This window comes from Tachyglossus aculeatus, chromosome 1 (genome assembly GCF_015852505.1).
Source record: "Tachyglossus aculeatus isolate mTacAcu1 chromosome 1, mTacAcu1.pri, whole genome shotgun sequence".
NCBI lineage: Eukaryota > Metazoa > Chordata > Mammalia > Monotremata > Tachyglossidae > Tachyglossus > Tachyglossus aculeatus.
In genome coordinates, this window is record NC_052066.1 from 102,452,308 (window position 1) to 102,475,847 (window position 23,540).

Below are 23,540 nucleotides of genomic sequence, written 5' to 3' on the forward strand. Positions count from 1 at the left end.
CAGCAAGCACTCAATAAATATGATTGAATGAATGAATAAAAGGAGAAAACAAGCCCGTTGTTGGGTAGGGACTGTCTCTACATGTTGCCGACTTCTTCTTCCCAAATGCTTAGTACAGTGCTCTGCACACAGTAAGCGTTCAAAAAATACGGTTGAATGAATAAATGAAAGAAATGACTATGAGTGTTTCACAGGTCTCAGCAACTTGTTTCAGTTGCCCCATCTCTGACCGACAGCATTTCTGACCACATTGCCAGCATTCCTGATCCCAAATCTCATTTTAGTTCACTTCTGCAGGGCCAGTCTTTGCCTGGGGAAAAGCCTACTCGTGGGGTTTGGGGTCCCCAACAAATGATGGAGATGTCATCCTGGGCCTCACCTTCCACCAGTGTGGAAAATAGGACACGTCAGAGGAAGGCGTTTAGCCAGTGCAAATTACCCCCCTGGGAAGTTAAATGTTTTTAGTCCTCATGGTGTTCCCTCCGAAATATTGAAGGTCAAACCAGAGGATGTTTGCTCTGGGGCCACAGGTGCAGAGAGTGAGAGATAGCCGGCCCGACTTCCACCAGGCTAACAGTGCTGCAAGGCCAGAAAGGTCATCAATCACACCTCGAGTGACACCGTCTCCTGAGGAAAGAGGAGAGTGAACGGGCTGGGCTTTAAAAGGCAGCGAGCCCCCTTGGTCGATGTGCAAAGGAGCAACATGCTGGCCCTGCTGCTGATCCTCGCCACCACTGCCTTGGCTTCGGCCAACATTTCTGCTGAAAAGTTCAATGGGTAAGACTGTAATCCTTAACTGGAGGGGGCCTTCTCATTGCCTGTCCGAATGAACCATTCCAATCAACTGACAATCTGCCTGGCTTAGTGGAAAGAGCACAGGCCTGAGAGTCAGAGGACCTGGGTTCTGATCACAGCCCTACGACTTGCCTGTTAAGTGAGTTTGTGCAAGTCACTTACATTCTCTGGGCCTTAGTTTTCCCATCTGAAAAATGGGGCTTCAATACCTGTTCTCTCTCCTACTTACAAGGTGAACCCCTTTTTTAATGGCATTTATTAAGCACTTACTATGTGCAAAGCACTGTTCTAAGCGCTGGGGAGGTTACAAGGTGATCAGGTTGTCCCATGTGGGGCTCACAGTCTTCATCCCCATTTTACAGATGAGGTAACTGAGGCCCAGAGAAGGGAAGTGACTTGCCCAAAGTCACACAGACAAGTGGTGGAGTTGGAATTTGAACCCATGACCTCTGACTCCAAAGCCTGGGCTCTTTCCACTGAGCCATGCTGCTTCCAGCATGGGGTTCACCCCTTGGGGGAATGTGTCCCACCGGATGACTTTATGCCTGTCCCAACACTTAGTTCAGTGCTTGGTAAATATAAGTACATGAAAAGTGCTTAGAGTAGCAGCATGGTCTAGTGGAAAGAGCATAGACCCGGGAGTCAGAGGAGCTGGGTTCTAATCCTGGCTCCACCAATTGCCTGCTGTGTGACTTTGGGCAACCTACACAACTTTTCTGTGCCTCAGTTCTCTCATCTGTAAAATGGAGATTGACTGTGAGCCCTGTGTGGGACAAGGACTGCGTCCAACCTGAATATCTTGTTCCCATGTCAAATCTGACTATCTTGTATGAGAAGCAGCATGGCCCAGTGGCAAGAGCACGGGCTTGGGAGTGAGAGGTCATGGGTTCTATTCTATAGCAATTATAATATCAGAACAGGGCTTAGAACAGCTTTTTTTCCAGTGGTATTTGTTAAACACTTACTAGGTGTCAAACACTGTTCTAAGCACTGGGGTAGGTACAAGTTAATTAGGTCCAACACAGTGCCTGTCCCTCACAGGGATCACAGTTTAAGTAGGAGGGAGAACAGGCATTTAATCCCCATTTTACAGTTGAGGAAACTGACACATAGAGAAGTTAAGTGACTGGCCCAAGGTCACACAACAAGGAGTTGTCAGAGCTGGGACTAGAATCCAGGTCCTGTGAATCTCAGGCCCATGTTCTTTCCACTAGATGCACTGCTCTTCATGTGCTTGGCACAGAGTAAGTACTTAACAAATATGATTGCTATTGTTACTATTATTATTTTTAATTAAATGTTCCCTTCTATTTGTGCTGCAAACCCTGTTTAGGGAGAAGGTGTTCCGGGTGAATGTCCAAAATGAGGAGCAAGTGAAATTGATCAATGCCTTGGCCAATACCATGCAGGTAAATAAATGATCATTTGGTGTTTCTACCTTTTCTTTTGTCCCGACATTAAAAGCCTAAGTAGCAACCTCATTCTCCAAAATCAAATGAAAGTGTGGTACAGTGTGGCCCAGATGATCCCGAATTATTTGGGCTAACCTGGATTGAGCATTGCCATAAAATCACTGAGGCTATGATTGAGTCCTATATTTTTTCATGGCTGTTAGCATCTTGCACATAGTGCTTAATAAATGCCATTATTATTATTATTATTATTATTATTATTATTATTATTATTATTATCATGCCTTGCTGTTTTAATCAGTCAATCTGCAGTAATTACTGAACCCTTACGGTGTGCAGAGCATTGCACTAAGTGCTTGGGAGAGTACAATATAATATAATTGGTAGATTCAATTCCTGCCCACAAGGAGTTTGCACTGTAGAGGAGGAGACAGGGATTAAAATAAATTACAGATGAAATGATGAGTCAAAGGATATCTGTGTGTGCTGTGGGTTGTGGTGAGTATCAAAGTTCTAAAGGGATGCATACCCACATTCATAGACAATACAGAAGTGAGGGGAAATAGAATAGGGAAAAGAGGACTTAGTCTGGAAAAGCCTCTAGAAAGAGATAGGATTTTGGGAGGGCTTTGAAGATGGAAACGGTTTTGTTCTGTCAGATATGAAGGAGGAGAGAGTTCCAGGCCAGTGGGAGCACACAGGCAAGGGGTCGGCAGTGAGACAGATGACCTAGAGGTACAGTGAATAAGGTTGGCATTAGAAGAGTGAAGTGCGTGAACTGGGATGTGGTAGGAGATTAAGGACACAAGGTAGGAGCGGGAGACCTGACCGAGTGCCTTAAAGCCAATGGTAAAGAGTTTCTGCTTGCCATGGCTATGGCTGGATTTTGAGTAGTGGTGAGACATGGACTTGATTTTTTTTTTGGAGAAACAATTCAAGTAGCAAAGTAAAATATGGATTGGAGAGGAGAGGGACAAGAGGCAGGGAGTTCAGTTGTCTGAAGGTGAAAGTCAAAAAGGTGTGGATCTGGAAAAGATCCTAAGAGTCCATCAGGTCCAGTGGTCTGCCTCCAGGTAGGAGACAGACTATATGACCCCAGACAGAGGGGCGTCAGTCTTCCTTTAAAGATCTCCAGGGACAGTGGCCAAGACATCTTTCCCTATGTCACTCCCGAGCTGTCTTGACTCCAGGCTAAAAACCCTAATCACTTTAAAAATTCCTTAGAACCCAGTTTCCACTTTTTAAAATAATTTTGGAGGCTTTTTCCCAGGCCCCTCTCTGGTTTCTCTAAACCCATGTAAGAATACTGAAAAGCTTCCCAATTGAAGCTTCCCAATTCCCAACAAATGTCATTTAAAAAAGACTATCCCAGAAAGACATATTCTGCATAATGATAGCATTTACTAAGCACTTACTATGTGCAAAGCACTGTTCTAAACACTGGGGAGATTACAAGGTGATCAGGTTGTCCCATGGGGGGCTCACAGTCTTCATCCCCATTTTACAGATGAGGTAACTGAGGCCCAGAGAAGTGAAATGACTTGCCCAAAGTCACACAGCAGACTTGTGGTGGAGCCGGGATTTGAACTCATGACCTCTGACTACAAAGCCCGTGCTCTTTCCACTGAGCCACGCTGCTTCTCTAGAACATGGGTTCTAATCCTGGCTCCGCCACGTATTTTGGGTTTTTTTTTTTTTCATTTCTTACTTCCCATCAGCTCTGTGGATGCCAAGATCGCTGGTCAGGAGAGTAGAACTATCTGTAGGAGGATGCCTGGTATTTTTAATTATCTGGCGAGGTGGAGGGGGTTTGCACTGACAATCATGCAGTAAGTAACAGTCCCTATGCCTGCTCCTTAGGAATATGTAAATCCCAAGAAGCATGTATTCACATCGAGAAGCAGATTGGTCTAGTTGAAAGAGCACAGGCCTTGGAGTCAGAGGATCTGGGTTCATTCATTCATTCATTCAAATGTATTTATTGAGCACTTACTGTGTGCAGAGCACTGTACTAAGCACTTGGGAAGTACAAGTCGGCAACATATAGAGACGGTCCCTACCCAACAACAGGCTCACAGTCTAGAAGGGGGAGACAGAAAACTAAATAAAACATGTAGACAGGTGTCAAAACCATCAGAACAAATAGAATTATAGCTATATGCACATCATTAATAAAATTAAGAGTAGTAAATACGTACAAGTAAAATAAATAGAGTAATAAATATGTACAAATATGTACTCTAATCCCATCTCTGCCAATTGCTTGCTGTGTGACTTTGGGCAAGACACTTAACTTTTCTGTGCCTCAGTTACCTCATCCGTAAAATGAGGATTAAATCCTCTTCCCTCCTACTTGGATTGTGAGCCCCTTGTGGGACAGGAACTGTGTCCAACCCAATAAACTTGCATGTACCCAAGTGCTTAGAACAGTGCTTGACACATAGGTAAATTCTGAGCAAATACATTTCTAAAAAAGCAAAAAAATCCTTTACCGTCTCCCAAGTAGACCTTTAAGGAAAAAATGCTCCTCTTTTGCACTTTTTGGAGTGATACTGTGAGGAATAGACAAGTTATACAAGTAATATAATAATAATAATAATAGTATTTGTTAAGTACTTACTATGCGCAAAGCACTGTTCTAAGCGCTGGGGGGATACAAGGTGATCAGGTTGTCCCACGTGGGACCCACAATCTTAATCCCTATTTTACAGATGATGTAACTGAGGCTCAGAGAAGTTAAGTGACTTGCCCAAGGTCACAGATTCTGGGGCTCAGTGTCCAGGAGCAGGCCGGGTTAGGGGATGCTCAGGGCCAGAGAGTGAAGCTGAAAAGGAGGAAAGGTTTAAGGAATTTGGAAGTTCCTTTGCGGCTGGGTCCTGGCTCTCCCAGCTGGCTCTGGAGATGAAGCTCTGCTCCAAACCAGGCCTGGCTTGGCTCCCCCACTGTTGTTGTAACTAGAGATTGAGCCAAATTAGAGAGCACTTGGGAGTGCTCCAGGGAATGCCTCCAGAGTCATTTAAGAAGTGTTCATCAGCTGCGGGGTATCTGCTGCAAGTCAAAACTGTGGATTGTTGTAACATTTTCAACGTTCCTGTGCACTCGTGTACATGACCCCTGTAAGGCTAATTCAATAAGTTAGTTAAGTAAAAGGCTGATGAGCTCCCTACGGCGTCTAGGGCAAGCCCTGGGATCTTTGATTGGCAGGGAATTTGGAAGTGAGCCCCAACTCCCTCCCAGTCTCTTACTCAGACTCAGCCCAGCCAGCAACCTCCACAACTACAAACAACCCAACTACCACCTAGTTATTTTTATAATGGTCTGGAACTCTTTTCCCCTCCATATTCATAGACCACCACTCTCCCCACCTTCAAAGGCTTGTTAAAAACACATCTCCTCCGGGAAGTCTTCCCCCTTTAAGTTCTCTTTTCCCCTACTCCCTCTCCCTCTGCATCGTCTCTGCACTTGGAACTGCTCTTTTTGGGCATTTAGTATTCACCCCACCCTCAGCCCAACAGCACTTAGGTACATAACCGTAAATTATTTATTTATATTAATGTTGGTCTTCCCCTCTAGGCTGAAAGTTCCTTGTGGTTAGGGAATGTGCCTGCCAACTCTGTTGTATTGTACTCTCCCAAGTCCTTAGTACAGAGCTCTGCACACAATAAGCATTCAATGACTACCACTGATTGATAGATAATGATATCTACTAAATGCTTACTATGTACAGAGCACTGTGATTGATCCAAGATAATCAGGTCAGTTACAGTCTTGATTCCAGTCAGGGCTCACAATCTTTAGAGGGAAGAGAAAAGATGTTATCTCCTTTTTACAGATGAGGAAATCAATCAATCGTATTTATTGAGTGCCTACGCTGAACAGAGCACTGTACTAAGCGCTTGAGAGTGCACAATATAACAATATAATAGACACATTCCCTGACAATAATAAGCTAAAACTCTAGAGAGGGAGACAGACATTAATATAAATAAATTACGAATATGTGCATAAGTGCTCGGCAGGGTTGAGGGTGTGGTGAAAGTGAGCAAATCAGGATAATGCAGAAGAGAGTGGGAGAAAAGGGAGGGCTTAGTTAAGAAAGTCCTCTTGGAGGAGATGTGCCTTCAATAAGGCTTTGAACATGGGGAGAGTAATTGCCTGTCATATGTGAACAGGGAGGGCATTCTAGGCCAGAGGCGGGACATGAGTGAGTAAGGGTAGGAGGGAGATGGAGCGATAACTGGAGGGGGCTCTGGGGCCAAGGGAGGGTATGTTTAGAATGAGATTAGTGAGGAACGGAGCCAAGGATGACTCCGAGGTTATGGGTTTGTGAGACAGGAAGGATGGTTATGCCATCCAGAATGACAGGAAAGTTCAGGAGAGGACAGGGTTTGGGAGGGAAGATAAGGAGCTCTGTCTTGGACATGTTGAGTTTGAGGTGCCCGGAGGACACCCAGGTGGAGATATCTTGAAGGCAGGAAGAGAGGCAAGCCTGGAGGGAGGGAGAGAGAGAGAACAGGGGAGGAGATGATGAGATTTGGGTGTCACGTGGGTAGACATGGGATCTGAAGCCATGGGAGAGAATGAGTTCTCCAAGGGAATGAGTGTAGATGGAGAATAGGAGGGGACCAAAAACTGAACCTTAAGGGACTACTACAGCTAGGGGATGGAAGGGGGAGGAGGAGCTCCCAAAGTAGACTGAGAATGAATGGCCAGGGACTTCCTGATGGCAGAGGATTCATCAGCTCCGAAATGGAATCAGCTTAGCTTATTAGCTGTTCTGTGTACTTAGATCTTGTGTTAGTTTTCACTCTATTTTCATAGACACTTTAACAATATTATGCAAAATTAGGCAGCGTGCCTGCCTGTTTTGGAACGTATAATCATACCAGAGAAAATGAAGCAATAGTGAACTTTACGATGGAAGAAATTTGAGGTGAGGATGCTATATCCACTACATTCTTTAAGAAAAGACTAATTCAAGAGTTCTGACTTTTCAATTGTCCTAAAAGGTTTCTGGTGCAGATCTGGGGTTGAGGGAAGAAAGGTGTTGACATTTTCAGTGTGAAATTCAGGTTGTTTTGAATGTCTTACGACCTACTAAACAGAGGTAAGGTTGATTAACAAGTTATATATGTACTGACATTTCCTCAGGTAACAGAAAAAAAATGAGCAGTTAACAAATTCAGATTGAGGAACTACATCTATGTACTTCTATTCCTTCCCTCAAGGCAAATCACCCAAAGCAAATAAACTAAAGTTGCATCATTTATTCACCCTCCATGCCCTCAGTGGAAAGAGCATGGGCTTTGGAGTTAGAGGTCATGGGTTCAAATCTCTGCTCTGTCAATTGCCAGCTGTGTGACTTTGGGCTAGTCACTTAACTTCTCTGTTCCTCAGTTACCGCATCTGTAAATTGGGGATTAAGACTGTGAACCCCCCGTGGGACAACCTGATCACCTTGTAACCTCCCCAGAGCTTAGAACAGTGCTTTGCACATAGTAAGTGCTTAATAAATGCTATCATTATGCAGAATATGTCTTTTTGGGATAGTCTTTTTTTAATGGTATTTGTTAAGTGCTTACTCTGTGCAAAGCACTGTTCTAAACACTGGGGAGGATACAAGGGATCAGGTTGTCCCACGTGGGGCTCACAGTCTTAATTCCCATTTTACAGATGGGGTAACTGAGGCACAGAGAAGTTAAGTGACTTGCCCAAAGTCACACAGCTGACAAGTGGTGGAGCTGGGATTTGAACCCATGACTTCTGACTCCCAAGCCCATGCTCTTTCCACTGAGCCACAAGACTGTGAGCCCCCTGTGGGTCAGGGACTGTGTCCAACCTGATTACTTTATATTTTCCACAGAGCTTAGAACAGTGCTTGGCACATAGTAAGTGTTTAACAAACACTATTATTATTATTGTTATTATTAATTCCCATTTTACAGATGAGGTAACTGAGCCACAGAGACGTTAAATGACTTGGCCAAGGTCACCCAGCAAGCCAGTGGTGGATCAGTATTAGAACCCAGGTCCTCCTGACTCGTAGGCCCATGAACGTTGAGCTCATTTCTTTCCACCCCAAGAACCTGCAGAGAAAGAACATCATTGCCCTTTCTTTCAGATTGATTTCTGGAAACCAGATTCAGTTGTCCTAGTCAAACCTGACAGCATCGTGGACTTCCGTGTGGAAGCTGCCCAGGTCTTTGCTGCTGAGCGATTTCTGGAGCAGAATGGATTCAATTACGAGTAAGTTGATACCCAAAATTTATTTTGTTTTGAGAAACACACAATGTCATAAAGTGGATGCGTTCTCCCTTACTATAACTGTCCTATGGGGTGGCAGACTCCCTGTGTGGTCAGCTGGGTGATGGTGCAGATGAAGCAGGAAGATTCAGGAAGCCAATATCTTGTCAGAACCTGAACCTGCATTTAAAGCAGCATGGATAGAGCCCGGATTTGGGAGTCAGAAGGACCTGGGTTCTAATCCCAGCTCCACCGCTTGTCTGCTGTGCGACCTTGGGCAAGTCACTTCACTTTTCTGTGCCTCAGTTACCCCATCTGTAAAATGGGAATGAGACTAGGGAGCCACATGTGGGACAAGGACTGCATCTAACCTGATCAGCTTGTATCTGCCGCAGCACACAGTATAGTCCCTGGCATATAGTCCCTGGCATATAGTCCCTTCCTTCCTCTCCCCCTCGTCCCCCTCTCCATCCCCCCCATCTTACCTCCTTCCCTTCCCCACAGCACCTGTATATATGTACATATGTTTGTACATATTTATTACTCTATTTATTTATTTATTTTACTTGTACATATCTATTCTATTTATTTTATTTTGTTAGTATGTTTGGTTTTGTTCTCTGTCTCCCCCTTTTAGACTGTGAGCCCACTGCTGGGTAGGGACTGTCTCTATATGTTACCAACTTGTACTTCCCAAGAGCTTAGTACAGTGCTCTGCACACAGTAAGCGCTCAATAAATACAATTGATGATGACGATGATGGCATATAGTAAGCTCTTACCAAATACCATAAAAAAATAAGAAAAAAAAACACTACCAAAGTTTATCTCTAGTCCCCAGGCTGTAGAGTGTTCAGAGGTGTCTGGAACTCTGCTGACTCCTAAAGAGGTACCGGTAGCAGCCATCTGTCCTGCCCTCATAAAGTGACTTATGTGGAAAGAGAGTGCATCTCTGGCTCTCTCAGACTGAATCTTTCATTTCCTGTGTACAGGAAGAAGCGGGCAAGTGGAAACCCCGAGTCTCTCCTCTATGGTTAAGAGGTTTTGTGTGGGCAGGAACCTCACATCCTGTGGAATTTTAAACCAACTCTGTGTGTTCAGTGTGTCAGTAAGTAGGAGTAGTAATAGTAGTAGTAGCTTCATCAACAGTAGTAATAATAATAATGGCATTTGCTAAGTGCTTACTATGTACTGATCTAAGCACTGGGGGGGATCCAAGGTAATCAGGTTGTCCCACATGGGGCTCACAGTCTTAATCCCCATTTTACAGATGACGTAACTGAAGCACGGAGAAGTTAAGTGACTTGCCCAAAGTCACACAGCTGACAAGTGGTGGAGCTGGTTATTAGAACCCATGACCTCTGACTACCAAGCCCAGGTTCTTTCTACTGAGCCATGCTAGTAGTACAGCTAATTGTATCTACTGAGCAAAATGGTATTTGTTAAGCAATCAGTGTATGGCGTACACTATACTAAACCCTAGGATACAAGATAATCAGATCTCATATGGGGCTGGCTCACAGTCTAAGCAGGAGGGATCAAATCCCCACTTTGTAGATGAGGGAATGAGAAGTTAAGTGACCTGCCCAAGATCACACAGCAAGTAAGCGGCAGAGCTGGGATTAGAACCCAGGTCCTCCGACTGCTAGGCCCATGTTCTTTCCACTAGGCCACACAGCTTCTTCAAATGGATTTGAATGTTATGTTGTTGGTTTTTTTCCAGATTATCTGTAAGATAGGTACAGTATATGATCTAGTTGTAGTGTATGTGTCCCATTGTTTATACAGTACATATTTACTATTTATTTTGTTAAGATGTGCATATAGTTTTAATTATATTTGTTCTGACAATTTTGACACCTGTCTACATGTTTTGTTGTCTGTCTCCCCCTTCCAGACTGTGAGCCCATTGTTGGGTAGGGACCGTCTCTGTATGTTGCTGACTTGTACTTCCCAATCGCTTAGTACAGTGCTCTGCACACAGTAAGCACTCAATAAATACGATTGAATGAATGAATGAATACAGTGCTAGGCACTTGGTAAACCCTGAATAAGTACCACTATTACTATCATTATTTTATTAATTTTAATGGTTAAAATCAACATCGTTAATAAGTATTATCATTATCATTAAAATAGATGGGTCATCTCTGTCTCTGCACACCTTTATGAGCACTTCAGTGGCCAAGCAATGAATTTGATTAGCTTTATAGTCTCTGGGCCTGAACAGTGAAAACCATCTTGCCTACTGCTCAATAATCTCTCTCTTTCACCTGGGGTACCTGGAGTGCAATTTTTAACCCCATCAGGCTAAATTAAGCAGGCAGAGCTGCTTGGTTTAAAAAAAAAACTCAATCTTTTTCGGAGGACTCATTTTTGGCTCTTGGATCAATAGCGATCTGTTCCTCACCCGTGAGTTCTGGGCTCAGAGTTTCCTTGGGGCATGGGAGGAGTTGTAGAGTGGGCAAGGCCTCTGCATCTTCCATCAGTTGACCCGAGTTCAGGCCCAGATTGTCAGATAGAAGGCATAAACCGAGAGGATGTCCTTGAAGGGTTTCATCAGCCTGTCCTTGGGGAGGCCGGAGCAGATACCACCCTTTGATGTGCTGCTACAATTCTCCGACATGTCAGATGAAACCACTTGGATTGTTTGTTATGCTGCCTGGTGGTGCAAACCCTGCCTGGCCCTCTAATTTTGTGTTCTAATTTTTAAGTTGCAGCCACCAGGGACAAAATGTTCTGTCCTCTTCCCAGCTTCCTTTCACACAGATGAAGTATAAGGGTGTGGGAACTGTGGGAGCTATGCCCACAGCCAGGCGTGCACCCACCTGCCTGGTGGACTCCCCGTCCCTTGAAGATAATTGTCATTCAGTGGACTTAATGATAATAATAATGGCGTTTTTTAAGTGCTTACTATGGATGAAGCATTATTTTAAGCACTGGGGTAGTTGACTACCAGCTTAGGTTGGACACAGTCCCTGTCCCACAGTAGAAATCACAGTCTTAAATCCCTATTTTACAGAGGAGGTAACTGAGGCACAGGGAAGTGAAGTGACTTGCCCAAGGTCACACAGCAGACAAGTGGCAGAGCAGGGATTAGAACCCAAGTCCTTCTGACTCCCAGGCCTGTGTTTTATCCACTAGGCCACGTTTGCCAATATTGGAAAAGCTGGTTGGCAGCGTTTCATTATTTTAAAGCAAGATGAGGACAAGCACAAAGCAAGTGATTAAAATTAAAGTCCCAGTTCTTCAAATCCAAAACCATTTTAGTCCAGTAAATGGTTGTGTGCAGCGTAACTGGATTTATGTGATCCAAGGCATTTATTTTAGAGTCTCTTAACCTCATTCAGTCTCATCACCCAATCAGCAACTCAGAGCAGAGTTGCATTAACCTATTAACACTCAAGAAAAGAGTATCTTACCAGTTCTATTCTATTGTACTTTCCCAAGTGCTTAATAAAGTGTTCTGCAAACACTGAGCACCCAATAAATGCCACTGATTGATTGAGTGAATGAATGTGGAGTGACAGACTAACATCACTCTGTTACCAGAGTTCGTGTCAAAACACCAATGACAGCGTGGACCCCCTGTGGATGGATTCCCAGGGGAAAAAAAAACCAATCAGTGATATTTATTGAGTGCTTACTGTGTGTAACACACTTCACTAAGCACTTGGGAGAGTAAAATAGAGTAGGTAGACATGTTCGCTGCCCACAGCAAGTTTGCAGTCTAGAATGGGAGACAGAAAATATTATAAATAGATAAATTATGGCTATGTACTGTGGGGCTTAGGATGGAATGAATATTAAGTGCTTAAAGGAATCACATCTAAGTTAGTAGGTGATGCAGAAGAGAGTGGGTGTAGGGGAAAAGTGAGCTTAATCAGGGAAGGCCTCTTAAACCTCACCATTGCTGAGCAGTTACTGTGTGCAGTGCACTGTACAAAGCGCTTGGAAGAGTACCCATGAGCAAGTCCCTTAGGGTTTTTCTGCCTCAGTTGCCTCACCTATAAAATTGAGACAAAACACTTGTCAATCCTCCCTCTTAGGCTGTGAGCCCAAATACAGCACCCAGTAAATCACCTAGTAGCTTAGCTACACAGTCAGAAACAGAGTCCTGGGCTGGATGGCCTGTGAAGCAGCTAGGCAGACCAAGCAGGCCAGGACTCTGTCTCTGGTTGTAGCACCAGGGCATTTGAAGGAACCAGTGGTGAATTATCCATCTCTGGGGTTAAAAATGGACTATTCAACCCCAGAAATGCAGCCCATTCCAGATATCCATTCCCAGAATGATGTAGGCGGGAACTGAACTCCTCAAAAATGTTCTGGACCAAGAAAGCCCCAACTGAAACTCGGTCCTTCCCGGAGCCCAGCACTCCACAAGTCATTCTCAGTGGCGGGATGGGATGTGGGGGTGGTGCTGGAGGTGGGGGAGGGAAGGGAAAGAATCCCTGTGGGAATCTCTCAGCTTATCAGAATCAAGGGCAGGAGGAAACTTGCTGCTGTTTCAAATGGGGCAGCCACCAGTAAGGTTGAATTAATCAGTCACTCACTGCCAGGGCCGGGGATAGGACGGAAAGTGCCTGTTTTCACACCAGTCATCACTGCGACCCAGCATTTAATACAGTTCTCTGCACCTAGGAAGCATTCAATAAATATGATTGATTGACTGCTACTCTCCCACAGGGTTTTGATCGACAACCTGCAGTCAGTGCTGGAGGCTCAGTTTGACCACCAGGCTCGGGCGACGGGGCACGATTATGAGAAGTATAACACCTGGGAGCAGGTAGGAAGGGGGAAGTCCTCCTTGCGGGGTGTCACCTGCTTCGGGAGGTGATCCAACTCTGCTCTAACCCCCATGGGGTGGTTTTTTTGCAGATTGAAGCCTGGACCCAGCAGATGGCTGAGGAGAACCCAAAGCTTGTGTCACGGATTGTGATCGGCACCACCTTTGAAGAGCGCAACATGTACGTCCTCAAGGTAATTGTCAGGAATAATAATTACAACAATAACGATAGCATCGATTATGTGCTTACTAGATGCCTTGCTAGGGATCATCCCCGTGCCACGGGGGACACACAGCCTAAGAGGGAGGGAGTTCAGGGGTTTTGTCCCCATTTTATTCATTCATTCATTCAATCGTATTTATTGAGAGCTTACTGTGTGCAGAGCACTGGACTAAGCGCTTGGGAAGTACAAATTTGCAACATATGGAGACGGTCCCTGTCCAACAACATGTTTACAGGTGAGGAAATTGAAGGAGAGGGACCCTAAGGGACTTGCTTATAGGTGATAATAACAGTGGTGTTTGTTAAGCACTTACTATGTGCCAGGCACTGTACTAAGCGCTGGGGTAGATACAGGAAAATTCTGTTGGACACAGTCCCTGTACCACATGGGGTTCACAGTCTCAATCTCCATTTTACAGATAAGGTAACTAGGCCCAGAGACGTGAAGTGACTCACCCAAGGCCACACAGCAGCAAGTGGAGGAGCCGGTATTAGAACCCATGACTTTCTCCCAGGCCCCAGGCCCAGGCTCCACCCACTCTTCCATGCTGTTCCCATACTCTCCCAAGTGCTTTAGTACAGTGCTTTGCATGTGGTGAGCGCTCAATAAATACAATTGAATGAATTAATTACACAGCAGGCCAGTGGTGGAGCTGGGACTAGAATTCCAGGCTTCCATTAGGCACACTACCTAGTAGAAGTGCTTCAAAGTGGGGGATTCTAATTTATTGTCATTCATTTCTTTACTCCACATCCTTCCACTTCTCCCTCCGGCCTCTCTCCCTCCACCTCCACTCATATCCTACGTTGAGCTCTTATTGCTCTCAGTTAGATTGATCCAAAAGGAAAATGCCATAAAATGGTGAGCACTCCAACCCATAAATTCAGCCCCGTCCCTGCAAGCCATGTAAATGATAATCTACCTTGATGAAACTGTCTCTCCCATCTGGTGTTGCCACTCCTTTCCCTAAAGAGATCCATAAACTTCAGTCTATCAGATAGCATTATAAACTCTACCAACAATTTGTTTGTGTCTTCTACAAATGTCATTTCTGTCATCTAAGACTAATGAACAAATACAATTCCCAAGGACTAAGTGTCAAGAGTGGGAGGGAAGGAAAATTTCCTGGCAGTTGGGCAGGAGTCATTAACACCTGCAGTTGTCTTAGCTGTGTCAATGAATAATAACATCATAGAACAATTAAGAGGTGACAATCAGGCATCCCCTGGAAATATGATCTTGACAACCTCAGTAAAAATAAAAAGCAGCTTGATCATTGTTACCATCTAGGGTGTGAAATTGCTTCTTGGCATTATGTTTTCATTAAATAAGTCAATCAGCGATATTTACTGCGTGCAGAGTACTGTACCAACCTCTAGGGAGATAACAGAATTAATAATAATAATAATGTTGGCGTTTGTTAAGCACTTACTATGTGCCAAGCACTGTTTTAAGCGCTGGGGTAGATACAAGGCAATCAGGTTGTCTCACTCTGTAGAGGAGCCACTGCTGCTTTGAATATTCAGTTGGGCCTCCTGTCCTGTGATTGAATCCTCTCCTGGAGGTCCCTGTGCCTGCCTGAGCCGGGTCTGAGGAAAAACCAGGGAACCGACCACCAGGGTCAGAGGGCCGAAGAACTTGGCATGCCAGGGGCGCTGGCCTGTGCCCACTTCCCTCTCTGGTAGTCAGAAATATACTTGTTTTTGTCTTAGCCCCTGTGGCTCAAGAGACAGAAACCCCAGCATTTCCCATCCATAATAATAATAACAATATTTGTTAAGCACTTACTAAGCACTGGGGTAGATATAGGGTAATCAGGTTGCCCCACATGGGGCTCACAGTCTTCATCCCCAATTTACAGATGAGGTAACTGAGGCACAGAGAAGTTAAGTGACTTGCCCAAGGTCACATAGCTGACAAGTGGCAAAACTGGGATTAGAACCCACGACTTCTGACTCCCAAACCCATGCTCTTTCCACTAAGCCCTGCTGCTTCTTGGTAGAATTGGTAGGCACATTCCCTGCCCACAGTGAATTTACAGTCTGGAGGGGGACCGATAGTAATACAAATAAATAAATTATGGCTACGTACATAAGTGCTGTGGGACTAGGGGTGGGGTCAATACCAGGTGCCCAAAGGGCAGAGATTCACGCGCTGCTGTCGAGTTTCCCCATGTGTCTGTTTATTGTTGTATTGTACTCTCCCAAACGGTTAGTACATTGCTCTGCACCAAGTAAGTGCCTCAGTAAGTACGATTGACTGACTGACTGGTGGAGTGTTAACTTCAGGCTGCTCACTTGTGGGTGTTTTCTACCACTATTTCTCTGTTTGGAATAGGTTGGCAAAGAAGGAGCAGACAAGCCAGCCATCTTCATGGACTGTGGTTTCCATGCCAGAGAGTGGATCTCCCATGCATTCTGCCAGTGGTTTGTGAAAGAGGTCAGTGAGATGAGCAATGAAGCAACTGTGGGAAGGAAATTCCTGAGCTGGAGGAGGGAAGCATTCTGTGGGCTAAATTAAATCTTCAGGCATGGCCCAAATTTATAGGAGTTCTCCACTTGAACTTCCTCCAGCCCTCTTTTCTGAGCCTGGTCACAAGCTTCTTCCCCCATCTTCCTTCCCCTCCCCTCTGCCATTAAGAGATAAAATGGAAAATTGCTGGAAAGATAAGGAGGAGGAGGAAGCAGAGGAAGATTGAGAAGAAGAGGAATGGGAAAATGCATCCACCAGAACATTGGGCTGATCTAGTCAACAAACAGTACCTGACTGTTGACTAGATGAAGTAAGCAAAATTAGTATTTGCAAGAAAATAAAATCGCTCTTCCAAGGAGCCCACCCGAAGCTTCGACTTCCCCAACTGTCCTCTTCTAGTTTAGTTTTAGAGAGATCTCCGTAAGAAATACTGAAACTCTTGTGCTCTTGATTTGTAGGCATATTATAATTCCAATTAGCAACCCATAACATCACTGAGAGTTAACCATCTGCACCAAGAAATTAGTAGGTCTTATATCTCTATCCTTACAGAGATAAGATAGGATAGTCAAGTATCCTTTAGAGCATTTGCAAATGAATCCAGACACTTTAGAGCAAGTTTATTACGCTATCTATTTTTTTGTGACCAATAAGTAATTATGGACTGGGTCATATATGTTATTGTGTTCCTGAATCAACGTTTACTCCAAAAATTGAATAGTGAGAAGATGAGTAGATTGTTTTCAGTCATTCTGAAGATCAAACAAGGAAGCTTGAGGCAAGAGATTAAATTTAAGTAATCAAAAGTGCAGAAAACTGTCCTAAGCATTAGAGTGAATACAACAGCAGCAAAAGATATATTCCCTGCCCTCAAGAAACTTACAATCTAATGGAGAAGAAAGACAAAATATATTTTCAAAAAAACAGGCCAGGCACTGTTCAAAGTACTGGGGTATTTACAAGTAATCAGATTGGACACAGACGCATGTCCTCAATGGGGCTTATAGTCATAATTACCATTTTCCAGATGAGGTAACTGAGGCACAGAAAAGTGAAGTGACTTGCCCAAGGTCACACAACAGACAAGTGGAAGATCTGGGACTAGAACTCAGGTCCGTCTTACTTCCAGGCCTGTGCTCTATCCACTAGGCCACTCTGCTACACAAATACCATAAAAGAGTTATTTTGAATCATATAATGTGTATTTATTTTAGATAATGTTAACAGAGGACTCTCTTTATACACTGGGTGAAACGGCTTCCACTCTATCTGTAATTTCTTTGACTGTCTGTCTCCCCCACTAGACTGTAAACTCCTTGTAGGTAGGGAACGTGCCTTCTAACTTGCTATATTGTACTCCCCAAGAGTTTAGCACAGTGCTCGGCACACAGTAAGCACTCCCTAAATACCACTGATTGATTGATTGAATGATTGGTCACCCCAAGGGGAAATTGCCCACCATTTTAAACCTTGGTCTGCTTGTGGAAGGCTGAAAACAACAGCATGAGAAATGAACTGCTCTATTTGTTGTCTCAGCAGCGAAGGTGGCCCAGGCGACCAGAGTCTGCCCTTTAAAATGGAACCTGGCATTGTGCTGGCAACTGAACCGCCTAACTGAGTATTCCCTTAATGGGACTGACCTCCCACCCACCTCCCACTGTTTCTGGGCTAATGGACCCATGGTGGCCGACATTCACTTAGATCTGCATGTCCCTATCGCCGTCTCTAGGCTGTGAACACCTATGGAACTGATGCCCAGATGGCCAATCTCCTCAACAACCTTGACTTCTACATCCTGCCCGTGGTCAACATCGATGGCTATGTCTACACCTGGAAAAAGGTACATCCCTTGCCTCCACCCCAAAGTGTGTTAGTTGGAGCAGGAAGCAACTAGGTGTTGGTGAGTTCAGATTGCCCTAATCCTAGATCATCATCAATCGTATTTATTGAGTGCTTACTATGTGCAGAGCACTGTACTAAGCGCTTGGGAAGTACAAATTGGCAACATATAGAGCTCACAGTCTGCTCTCTCTGGTTCAGGATCGCATGTGGAGAAAGACCCGTTCCACCTCTTCTAACAGCAACTGCATTGGTACCGACCCAAACAGAAACTTCGATGCCAAATGGTGTAGTAAGTGTGGCCCAGGAGCTTTCTGGCCATTTCTAATCAATCTATCAGTGGTATATATTGCATACTTACCATGTGCAGGGCTCTCAACCAAGCTCTTGGGAAAGGACAAAACAATAATGTTTCCATTTCCAGTCAGTTGATCAATCTATGCTATATATTGAATGCTTACTCTGTGCAGAGCTCTCTACTAAGCTCTTGAGAGAGTATAATACAACCAAGTTGCTAGAGCTGATCCCTGCCCACAAGGAGCTTACAGTCTAGATAAATAATTGTGGTATTTGTTAAGCTCTTACTATGCCCCAAGCCCAAGCACTGGGCAGTTACAAGATAATCAGGTCAGACACAATCCACTGTCAATTGGGTGGCAGCGTTAAGATGCATTGCCCAGAAAAATGTGTACTGCTAATCCAAGAAGAGATGTACGAGCTTTTTATTTTTTTAACTTCCAGAATCACCTATAGATCCTAATGAAGAAAAAATGTGCAGGATAAAGTCGTGGTTCTTAATTAATCTCCTAAGTAGTCACTCTCAGGTTTCTCAGGAAAGTGACTGGGTAAGATGTATGTCTTCCCAAATCTGGATAACCATTTCATAACGAATCACCCTGACCTGTGTAACAGAGATTCCCCAAGGCTTTAGAGCTCAAACAAGCTCAAAAGTCAAGTGGAATAGTTCTTGGAACCATTAGCCCCAATACATTGATTAAATCAGAGGCCAAGTCTCTCTCCCCTGGAAACACCTTAATAATAATAATAACAATAATAATAATAATAATAATGGCATTTATTAAGTAATAATACTAATAATTATGGAGTTTGTTAGGCACTTACTATGTCCCAACTACTGTGGTAAACCCTGAGGTAGATACAAGATTCATTCAATCATTATTTATTGGGCACTGACTGTGCAAAGCACTGTACTAAGTGCTTGGAAAGTACAATTCAGCAATAAAGACAGACAATCCCTACCCACACCAGGTTTACAATCTATAAGGGTGGAGACAGATATCAATACAAGTAAACAGGCATCAAAATAAATAAATAAAATTATAGATATATACTTATAGACAAATGTGCTGTGGGGTGGGGTGGGGGAAGAGCAAAGGGAGCAAGTTGAGGGGATGCAGAAGGGAGATGGAGCTGAGGAAAAGTGGGACAGTTTGAGAAGGCCTCTTGGAGGAGGTGAACCTTCAGTAGGGCTTTGAAGGGGGGGAAGAGTGATTGTTTGGAGGATTTGAGGAGGGAGGATGTTCCAGGGAGTTCCAGGAGGACTTGGGCCAGGGGTTGAAGGCAGGACAGGTGAGATAGAGGCACAGTGAAAAGGTTAGCACCAGAGGAGCAGAGTATGCGGGCTGGGATGTAGAAGGAGAGAAGTGAGGTGAGGCAAGAAGGGGCAAGGTGATGGAGAGCTTTGAAGACAATAGTGAGGAGTTTTTGTTTGATATAGAGGTTGATAGGCAAACACTGGAGATTTTTGAGGAGAGGTGGCATGCACATGGGAAGCATGTCATGCACATGCACATGACATGGGAAGCAGTCTGGCTCAGTGGAAAGAACACGGGCTTGAGAGTCAGAGGTCATGGGTTCAAATCCCAGCTCCGCCACTTGTCAGCTGTGTGACTTTCAGCAAGTCACTTACCTTCTCTGGGCCTCAGTTCCCTCATCTGTAAAATGGGGATTAAGACTGTGAGCCCCTCGTGGGACAACCTCATCACCTTGTAACCTCCCCAGCGCTTAGAACAGTGCTTTGCATATAGTAAGCACTTAATAAATGCTATCATTATTATTATTATTCCCAGAACCTTTCTGTAGAAAGATAATCCGGGCAGCAGAGTGAAGTATAGACTGAAGCGGGGAGAGACAAGAGGTTGGGAGCTCAGAAAGGAGACTGATGCAAGTAATCCAGTTGGAATAGGATGAGTGATTGTACTAATGCGGTAGTAGTTTGGATGGAGAGGAAATGGTGGATCTTGGCAATGTTGTGAAGGTGAGAGCAGCAGGCTTTGGTGACAGATTGGATATGTTGGGTGAATGAGAAAGCAGAGTCAAGGATGAGACCAAGGTTGTGGGCTTGTGAGACGTGAACGATGATTGTGCCGTCCACAGTGATGAGAAAGTTAAGGAGAGAACAGGGTTTGGGAGGGAAGATAAGGAGCTCCGTCTTGGACATGTTGAGTCTGAAGTGGTGGGAGGACATCCAAGTAAAGATGTCCTAAAGGCAGGAGGAGATGCAAGCCTGGAGGGAGGGAGAGAGAGCAGGGGCGGAGATGTAGATTTGAGTGTCATCTGCATGGAGATGATAGTTGAAGCATAGTCCTTGTTTCTCAGGGGCTCACAGTCCAAGAGGGATGAAAAATAAGTATTTTAACCCCACTTGGAATATAGAAAAATCAAGGCTGAGAAGGTCAAGTGACTCCCACAAGGTTACATAGTGGACCAGTGGTGTAGTCGGGACTAGAACCCAGTCTCCTGGCTCCCAGTCCCATCCGGGTTCCTTCCACTAGGCCACACTGCTGCCCTAATAACTAGTATTTGTTAAGAACTTATTATGTACCAGGCACTGTGCTAAGCAATGGAATAGATACATTACAAGCAGATTAGACACAATCCCTGTCCCGGAGTCTTGTGGGTTCACATTTGAAGCAGTAGGGGAAGAACAGCTTTTTAATCCTGGTCCATTGCCTGTCTGGCTTCCTGACTCTGACTCCCCACTTTCTGCAGCAATGGGAGCCTCCAAGTACCCATGTGATGACACTTACTGCGGACCACGCCCTGAGTCGGAGAAGGAAACTAAGGCCCTGGCCGATTTCGTCCGAAGCAAGCTCTCCTCCATCAAGGCCTATCTGACCATTCACTCCTATTCTCAGTTGTTACTCTTCCCCTACTCATACAACTACAATATCCCAAAGGACTTCGATGAACTGGTAAGGAGCCCTTACTTACTAAACAATCCTTTGGCCTGTCAGAGAAATCACGTCCCTGGTCTACTTCCTTCCAACACTAGAATAGAAACCTTCGAGCAATTTCGAGAGCTAGTTCAGTGTGTCGACTGTTGCTTTGGGGGGAGAGAAGGCATTCATTATTTCCACTTGATATGGAAAGTTGGGTTAGCTGGAAAGGGAAATGATACAGATATAACTATGAAGAAGCACTTCATAGAAAGGGGACACAAAGGTTGTAGTATTGGATAAGAACTTACTGGGTGTCAAACACTGTCCTAAGCTCTGGGGTAGAAACAAGATAATCAAGTTGGACACAGTCCCTGTGCCATATGGGGCTCACAGTCTAAGTAGGAGGGAGTACAGGTATCAAGTCCTCATTTTACAGATGAGGAAATTGAGGCACAGAGAAGTGAAGCAACTTGCCCCAGGTCATGCAGGAGGCAAGTGGCAAAGCCAGGATTAGAATCCAGATCCTACAACTCCCAGGCCTGTGCTCTTTCCACTAGGCCATGCTGCTTCCACAAGACTAGTCTGGCTGGGCAGTTGTCTTTAGATATAATAAAGACTGGTACTATAAAGTATTTGGGGGAGTTCAGTGAGCTCTGGTTATATTGTGGTTTCACCTGGAGTAAGATTATTTGTCATTATTTTCTCCTTGTGCTTGTGTCAGTGGCACCACCCTTGAACACTAAGAGCCCAGGTCAGAAGGACCACCATATCACTCCACTAGTCCTGTTTCTCTGGCATCCAGCCATCACCAGTTCCCACTCAAGAAACCATTTGGGAGACTCCCTGTTTCTAGTTCCCTGTCTTCTCGGGGATCATGACTGTCCTTCCCAAGGGTTGCCTACTTGGTCGATCTGCTAAGCTTCGCATGCGTAACTTCTCCCACTCTGTATAGGCAAACCACACCAAATAGCAACAGGAGTTTGGCACATTTGTCTAAAAAGCAGCACATGAAGTCAATCTTTGACAGTAATATATTGAACTGATGAGGACATCCGAACCCAATTAGCTGGGCCAAAAAGACCCCTCCAGGGCCTAAATTAGCCAGTTTGGCTGCCTGCCAGATCAAATTACCTAGATAATTGCCGTATGCCACTTTGCTTTGGGCCACCTGGACAGGTGGTAGTGAATGTGCCAAACCACACCCATTCTTCAGGGCGGTTCTGGACTGGAATGGTAAAGGAACAGGAGCAGGCTTCATTTCAGAAGTAATACAGTCAGTGCAAATAGTTTTAAATTCTCCAGAAATACTTGGCTTCCAGAAGCAGGGATGGCAACTCCATGTAAAGGACAGGGAATGGGGAAATAAACAGAGATCATGTTCATTCATTCATTCAATCATATTTATTGAGCACTGACTGTGAGCAGAGCACTATACTAAGCATTTGGGAGAATACAACAATAAACAGATGCATTCCCTGTCCACAACAAGCTTACAGTCTAGAGGAACTGTATGAGTCAGCAGGTGCCATTAATCCATTAAATTATTATTATTATTGTTATTATTAAGGTATTTGTTATGTGCTTACTATATACCAGGCAGTGTACTAAGCGCTAGGGTGGATACAAGCAAATTGGGTTGAATACAGTCCCTGTCCCACATGGGGCTCACAGTTTCAATCCCCATTTTACAGATGAGGTAACTGAGGCATTGAGAAGTAAAGTGAATTACCCAAGGTCACACAGCAGATATGACAGAGCCAGGATTAGAACTCATGACCTTCTCACTCCCAGGCTCATGCCCCTGCTGCTTCTCTATCGCTATAACTATTACCATACATTTTGGCAAACCAAATCAACATGGACCTAGAATGTCAATTCAGCTGCAGTGAAACTGGGGAAAATGCTTGGGGGTTTTTAACTATTCATACTTCCTAAGGCTAAATGCTAACTCTAACCCTGTAAGCATTCTAATTCTGTAAGCAGCTTAACTTCTCTGGGTCTCAGTTTCCTCATCTGCAAAATGGGGATTCAGTACCAGTTCTCCCTCTTATTTTAGACAGTGAGCCCCATGAGGGACCCCAACACTATCTACCCCAACACTACAGTGCCTGGCACATAGTAAGCCCTTAACAAATACTATTATTATTAGAATTAGTAGTAGAATAATATGAAAAACAAAATGACAATGAGAAAGTTACCCTTGTCTCCTCCAAGAAACACAGAGCTGCACTTGGTCAGGAGATCTCTTTTAGCGGTACTTTTCACAGGGCATTTTCCAGAAACCAGGGGAAACACTGTTTGCTGGCTCCTTCAATATTTCTACTCTCAAATTGTGCAAGAACAAAGTGTTCCACAAGCAAAGAGCTCATAATTCTGCTGGTTAAAGAGGGGATTGAGGGTTCAGGATGTAACAGCATGATGGAAAAGTTTGGGATGTCTCAGATGAACCTTTCCTGTCCATCGGGCTTAACTGTCTAGCTAGTTAAAAGCTGGAATAAAAAGGAAAATGCAAACAGAGTGGATCCACTCCTCTGCATTGAAGATCCATGTCAATCAGTTAAGCAATCATATTTATTGAGCATTTACCA

General features: G+C 44.4%; 1 protein-coding gene across 1 annotated transcript in view; it reads left to right on the top strand.

The window, feature by feature from the left end:
* The first annotated feature begins 703 nt into the window (after positions 1 to 703).
* The window catches only part of LOC119929711 (carboxypeptidase B-like), a 40,219-nt gene continuing 17,382 nt past the window's right edge, over positions 704 to 23,540 (top strand). The window contains exons 1-9 of the mRNA XM_038747953.1: positions 704 to 777; positions 2,129 to 2,204; positions 8,329 to 8,453; positions 13,136 to 13,235; positions 13,328 to 13,429; positions 15,797 to 15,898; positions 17,661 to 17,771; positions 17,972 to 18,062; positions 20,783 to 20,985. Coding sequence (XP_038603881.1) covers positions 704 to 777; positions 2,129 to 2,204; positions 8,329 to 8,453; positions 13,136 to 13,235; positions 13,328 to 13,429; positions 15,797 to 15,898; positions 17,661 to 17,771; positions 17,972 to 18,062; positions 20,783 to 20,985 — 984 coding nt within the window. The remainder of the gene's footprint in view (positions 778 to 2,128; positions 2,205 to 8,328; positions 8,454 to 13,135; positions 13,236 to 13,327; positions 13,430 to 15,796; positions 15,899 to 17,660; positions 17,772 to 17,971; positions 18,063 to 20,782; positions 20,986 to 23,540) is intronic.